This window comes from Bicyclus anynana, chromosome 1 (genome assembly GCF_947172395.1).
Source record: "Bicyclus anynana chromosome 1, ilBicAnyn1.1, whole genome shotgun sequence".
NCBI classification, from domain to species: Eukaryota; Metazoa; Arthropoda; class Insecta; order Lepidoptera; family Nymphalidae; genus Bicyclus; species Bicyclus anynana.
In genome coordinates, this window is record NC_069083.1 from 6390554 (window position 1) to 6397793 (window position 7240).

The window sequence follows — 7240 nt, forward strand, 5'->3', positions numbered from 1 at the left end:
AATTAAACATGTTACTAAATTACCTTTCAACATATAACTGACCTACTAGTATAATTTAAATTTAAGTAATGATTGAGCACTAAAACAAATTTAAATAAAATGTTTACTCAAATATTTTAATTTAGTTTATTTCCCTTAAACACAACCCTTTATTTAAACTAAACTTGAAAGTCAGAAGACAGCCTTGCGTCTACTTCATTTTGTTAATACCTTCGTATGCTTAAACTCTTCATAGTTTTTTTTACAAACTGAACACTATTGGCTGTTTTTCACGGTTGCACTTAGCCGTTTTATAAAGTGTATCATATTTGTCACTTCCAGATATCTTATTGCATTCTTTTAGAATATTCTTAAATTCCTCCTTTTTCTTATGAGAGTTGCTAAGTAATTTCTCCGCCTTGTCCACTACAACGTGGCCATCACTATCGCCATAGCCAGTCGCTGTTGCTACACAGAATATAAACTTTTTTACATTGTCATTCTCTTGGAGTTTCCACTGCACTATCTGATTGAGCATGTCCGGGTCCACCCCAGTATCTCTTACACAGTCCACTGAGGCAGTTATAAGTTCTCCTGCATATTCCGGTGGAATGGTCACCGTAGCCTAAAATGAAAAACTCAATTAATCTATAATATAAACTTATACTCACTTACTACACAAGATAATATAATATAATACTTATTAAGAGCCGTGGTTACCCAGTGGATATGATCACTGCCTCCGAATCCAGAGAGTGTGGGTTTGTATCCGGTGCGGGGCATGTACATCCAACTTTTCAGTTGTGTGCATTTTAAGAAATTAAGTATCACGTGTCTCAAACGGTAAAGGTAAAACAACGTGAAGAAACCTGCATACCAGAGAATTTTCTTAATTCTCTGCGTATGTGATGTCTGCCAATCCGCATTAGGCCAGATTGGTGGACTGCCTGACCCTTTTCATTCTGAGAGGAGACTCGAGGTCAGCAGTGAGCCGAATATGGGTTGATAATGATGATGATAATAATACTTATGTAATATGTAATGTATGGACGTCTATCGGTTGATAATGTAGATAAGGTAATAATGTACAACCCGTACGTAATATTGGTTTTTCTAAAGTTCCCATTGGGGTGGGAAAGGATGGCGAAAAGAGCCCACTTTCCCCATCCCAACGCGTTCGTCGTTGCAGTCAGTGGTGTCTACAAGGGTGGAGGGAGGTGCGCATATTGGCGCCTTCTGCCACCCGTTCTTCGTATTCGGACCAGGTCAGCCTTAAGCGCCCGCTTTCTCAGCTGCTCCGATCCCTTTACGCCGATAACGGTCTCATAAAAGGATGCAACGTGAGGTCATACTTCGCTGTCAAGTATGTAATTGACAGCGCTCAACAGCGAGAAGTCTGCCTAAAACCGTCTCCCCGAAGAAGGGAAACCAGTAAGTGTTTTCCCCTGACACAATGACTGTGTGCCCTAACGGATTCAGTAGGGTGTGGCGCGCTGTGTCTTTTGGCACAGACCCTAGACCGGTAACACCTACCTCATCGCGATCTTGTGCAAGTTGTTACCGAAGCAGCAGAAGCAGTTACCGTACCGCCGATTCTCAAACCTACCCGGTAACAAAATGTTTTGTGTCCAGAAAGTATATAAACTATATATGTACCTATTAAGTACATTATATACATAAATATATAATGTACTTAAACACAAAATAATTGTGCATGTGTGCTTCCAATGGAGCTACCTACTCGTAAATTCGGATTATACTTTTTTGTGGTGATTTTGCTTTTTGACGTGACAACGTCTTATAATTTGGTGAAACCGGCACACTCTATAAAAGATGACGTCATACGTCGTTCCCTCGCTCTAGGGTTGCCAACTTTTTTTACAAGAAATAAAGTCTGGTCTTTGAAGATTACTATTATTAGATTATTTTAGAAAAACGAACATTTTCTGTTGAAAAATGCTACCAGTCCAGTATTTTCTTAGGACGTTGTCACGTTCAACTATCGTCAGTAAACCGACTTTACAGATAACCGATTTTTTTTTTGTATTTTTTTATAAAGAATATGTGCCATATCTTTTAAATATGACCAATATTCCGATTCCTGTCCAACTAGTCGGGAAAGACTGTATTAGGAGTGGGTACGACAATAGACCGATCGAAATCGATTCGAGGATCGAAAAACCACCTCTCGGTGATGAGTCCGACCGCTCTTACCGTTGAGCTATTGAGGCTCTACAATTTTTTGTAGACACGCAGCATATAGTATGAAAATGCTCGATATGCACAGAAAATTTCATAAAAATCGGTCCAGCCGTTTCGGAGGAGTTTGGTAACAAACACCAGACACGAGAATTTCATATATTAGATAGATATATACTATTTACATACATATACCACTCACCTTCTTTCCATAAACGAGAACAACCGAAAGGAAAGCAAATAACCAAAATGTATTAAACATACTTTTATATTTTTTTAATCTAACTCAGAACAATAGACGATTGCACCTACTCGTATCTTCTATAACTTTGTAACTGAATGTTGCAATATCAATCTCTATCTTATATTGTATTGGTTTGCAATTATCTTTTTTTTTCCTTCATCAATCATAATAAGCAAAGCTGCGCCATGATCACGAATGTACTTTGATAACTTAGTAGTTAATTGTAAATAACCTGAAACTTCTCGCAATACAATAGTCTAGTAAAAAAACTAAGAAAAGACAGAAAAAAATTGAAGAAAAAGAAATGATAGTAGGTAACTTCTTAAGACGCTACGTAACGTACTAACTGTTTACATTCATATTTCATACGTTTAAAAAAACATATTATACCTACCTAAGTTTTGTTTATATACCTAAGTATTAAAAGAAAAACTTAATAGCCTTTTTGCCCTGAATTTAAACTTGAAAGCTGAATGTAAGCTTTCGAGTCTCTATTCAGGGCAAAAAGACTATTAAGTTTTTTTTTAAGCAACTAGTAGATGCCCATGACTTAATCCGCGTGGAAACCTTTAGATAATCTTCGTAATATACAGAAAGACTTTCCATACATATGTTTCACACAAATCATAAATATTTTTACTTTTAAACAAACAACTTTTTGTCACTATTATGATTGTTTAATTTCGAATGTCATTAAGTTAAATAGGAGGTAATCATTTAATAACAAACCATGTTACTGTGAGAACTTTTAACCTAACGTAACCTTGGTACTCGTATCATTTAAATCTATGTAAGAAATAATGATATATTTTGAGTGTTGTATGTAAGGAGCACTATATCGAATTAAAAGATAATTTTTACTTTAACCTTTTATTTTAGTTTATTTCCATTATACACAACCCTTTAAGTAAGAAGATACTTGATTTTGATAATATCTTCTTAATTATAAACATTACCAGAAACCACCAATAGTATTCATAGCAATAATGTGTTTCAACTATTAATAAATCTATTAAAAACTGAACACTATTGGCTGTTTTTCACGGTTACACTTAACCGTTTTAAAAAGCGTATCATATTTGTCACTTCCAGATAAAGTATTGCATTCTTTAAGCGCATTTATCAATTCGTCCTTTTTCTTATTAGAATCACTAACTAATCTCGCCACCTTGTCTATTATAAGGTGACCATCACTATCACCGAAGCCTGAAGCTAGTGACATACAGTATATGAACTTTTTAACATTGTCAGTCTCTTGGAAATTCCACTGCACTATCTGATCCAGTATGTTCGGGTCCACCCCAGTATTCCGGACGCAACCCACTGAGGCGGTTACTAGTTCAGCTGCATATTCTGGTGGAATGGTCACCGTGGCCTAAAATGAACGAATCTCAATTTAATCTATGGGTAATACTATTATTATACCTACATACTTCGGTTTTTATAATAGCTAAATTAGTAAAATGACGTCACAGGCATCTACTCATCTATATCTATTTATTTATACTTAAATTAAAACATCAAGAGGTCCTGATATTATTTAAAATTTGAATTGGAGGGCATTATATAACAGAAGATACTGAAGCCAAAAATATTTATTTTTTGCCTGTGTGTCCGTGTTTTTGTTGACCGGGCATCACGCTGAAACTACTGAATGTATTCACGTGTAACTTAGCACAAGAAACCATAAAACGAAGAAGGTATTTTAGATAGATAGATATTTTTTGTCGCGGAAATAAAACCAGGGTGGGGGAAAAAGGGATTGAAAGTTTTTATGGAAAGTCCTACATTTTTCAAATTACATATTTTGTAAATATGGTATTTGTACCTACCTACTGCCAAAAAACTCTAAAAATAATGTAATCAAGATTTTCTAAATTCTGCCCCTATAGGGTTAAAAAGTTGTCGGCGGTTTTAACTTAAATCGTTCATGTTTTGAGTTGTATCTATGTGTAATGATTAATAATAATGTACAAAAAATTCGAAAAATATAGAGGGGGGTGAAATAGGGGTTGAATGCATATATTTTCAAGCGGACAAAGTCGCGGGCGTCCGCTAGTAATATAATAAAACTGAAACCTTTATGTTTATTTATAGCACACGACTTTCGATCCAACCGAAAAAAATTTACTCAAAGAGCTTGTGATACCTACTTTGTAATTTTTTGAAAGCTCAAACTTTGGGTACTACGATAAGTAGGCAGGTTAGTACTGTAGGCAGGTCACTATGGAATTTGGATTATGATGGCTTTGCAAGTTATCGGTTAAAAGGATCCAATACGCCTAGCAATGATATATGAAGAGAAATAGGCAAAATTCTGACCAATGACTACAAAGCTAATTACCTACCTGGATTAATTTTAATAACCCTTTATGTACTTTTAACCCCGAAATCTCTGAAATTTTTAAACGAATCTTCATGCAGTCACCTATTTATACCTAGGCCTGTTTTAGTTATCTATAGACGGTCATTTAATTCCGGCTGAATTAAATTCCATATGGACGTATTATATCATTTTGAAAAAGTTAATTTGAAAGAGTATAAATATTTTAAGTATTTCAAAGGAATACCTAAAGAGACATATAATATTCTAGCCGACACCCCGCGGTATCACCCACGTAATTCCCATTCCCGTGAGGATACGGGGATAAAATATAGCCTATGTCACTCGCAAATAACGTGGCTTTCTAGCGGTAAAAGAATTTTCAAAACCAGTTCAGTCGATCCATTGATTACCCTGTACCACACAACACACTTTACCTCTTTATAATATTAGTATAGATTTACAAAACTCACCCTTTTTCCATAAACGGTTACAACCGAAAGGAAAGCAAATAACCAAAAAGTGTTAGACATAGTTTTATATTATTTATTTATTTATTTATTTATTTATTTATTTATTTATTTATTTATTTATTTATGTTTTCAAATGTAATTCAAAACAATAGACGATAGCTATAACTTCGAAACTAAATACCAAAGTGTCAGGATCTATCTTATATAGATTGTTGTTTTAATTTATTTATATTGATTTGCATATTTTATCCTTTTTTCAGTCATAGATCATCGTAAGCACCGATGATCACGAATGTACTTTGATCCGTAAATAGATAATTGTAAATACATAACCTGAAATTTCTATGCAATGCAATGTCTGGTAGGTATGTAACACAAATATTTTTTTTAGGAAAAAAGAAAAATGATATTTCAAATAGACGGTATGGAACATAGGTATGTTCCGTACTACTATATATCAGGTTTAGATTCATATTATATTACCTATCTACAAAAAAAGGAAGTGTTATGAGTGTAATTATACCTACATAAGTATGTATTGTTATTTAATCAATATCGAGTATCATGTGAGGGAAAAAAGGCTATCAGGCTTTCCTTTAATTTACTAGCAGATGCTTCCGACTTGCATTACACTTCGAATTATAAAGAATAAATTTTCATACGTGTTTCCACCTATTTCCCTCCTTCCTCCTTTTAAATTAAACCTATGTTTCCACTACCAAACTCATGGTTCAAATTCAAAGTCAAAGTCAAAATTCATTTATTTCACAACCATCACTTACCATGAGGTAATCCGATTGCTTGGCCCGCCTGAAATTCAGTCAACATACTGCTTTACCGTCCGTAAATTTTAACTTTTTTTTACATTAGGTCTACTACTTTCTATAAAATGGGCCCTACCCCATTTTATATGCTAAGTATTTATAGTACTTTTTTTTACATACCTAGTTACTTACTACATTTAGTATGTACTACATGATTTAAGCTGGTTTTCGCCTAATTAACTTAAAATAGTCGTAAGTAAGTATAATTGTACATTAAAACCTTTGTGTAATATTTCTTAAAAAATGTAGGTTATTGTAGGTGGAAACATTGGAGTAGGCGGTGAAACCATATATGTAATCAGAGAAGAAAAACCTTTTTCAATCTATTTTGTTATTGTACGTATAAAAAGACTACCTACTCGTAGAGTAGGTAAACAAACCTCACACAATCCTCGTTTATAGGAGTATAACAAAATGATATATATTTCTTAATATTCAGTTTAAAGGAATAAGTAACAAAAAAATAGATATCTATGAAATTAAAACAAATTACTTACATATCAATTGAAAAATTTTAATTTAGAAGTATTCAAAAAGCAAGAAAGCATAGAAGCGAGGGAGAAAAAAAAAGAGAAAAAGTATAGGAACTGGGGGTTGTAGCACTATTAACTTCCCAACTCCAGGTTGCTACTGAAGAAAAAAGAGAAATATATTCAATAATCCAAAGTACTTGAATTTTCGAAAATTCGAACTCAGGACTCGAAAGCCAAGTCACGTAGGCTAACTACTACACCAATAAGGCAATTTGTGGAACTCTATGATGAAATTAATAGAAAAAACTGAACCTACAAAGAGCACACGTTTTTGTATGATATTACAATAGATACCTACTCGTACATTAATTAACGCTAATTACATCTACTCATAGACAACGTAACTCAGAATCAGCAGTCAAGGTAAAGGCTAAGATTATACCTATGTACTTGCAATTGATTTATAATAATTATTACGTGGTTAATAGATAACATAACCAAGTACCTACCTAGGACCGAGACCATAATTACCCTTATTTCTAAGTAAGGTTCTTGTTGATTTCAAAACTGGTATTTTCAACTACAATACAACTGATTTCTTCATTCTTCTTCGCCCAAAAACAAATTATTATCATTTATCATTACCAACCCATTTTCGGCTCACTGTTGAACTCGAGTCTCCTCTCAGAATGAGGGGGGTAAATAATCCACCACGCGGGTCCAAT

The 7240-nt window shown here is 33.9% G+C and overlaps 1 protein-coding gene across 2 annotated transcripts; it reads right to left on the reverse strand.

Annotated features, from left to right (window-relative positions):
• Positions 1 to 110: 110 nt before the first annotated feature.
• On the reverse strand, positions 111 to 5293 carry LOC112043013 (uncharacterized). 2 transcript variants are annotated; one of them, XM_024078256.2, is made up of 2 exons: positions 5219 to 5293; positions 111 to 604 (listed from the first exon to the last, which is right to left on the reverse strand). In XM_024078256.2, the coding sequence occupies exons 1-2, from the start codon at positions 5276 to 5278 to the stop codon at positions 242 to 244; spliced, it is 423 nt and encodes a 140-aa protein (XP_023934024.2). In that variant the 5' UTR covers positions 5279 to 5293; the 3' UTR covers positions 111 to 241. The 2 variants fall into 2 exon arrangements, with proteins under 2 accessions (XP_023934024.2, XP_023934023.2); XM_024078255.2 differs by lacking the exon at positions 5219 to 5293 and adding an exon at positions 2381 to 2743.
• Between the last annotated feature and the right edge of the window lie 1947 nt (positions 5294 to 7240).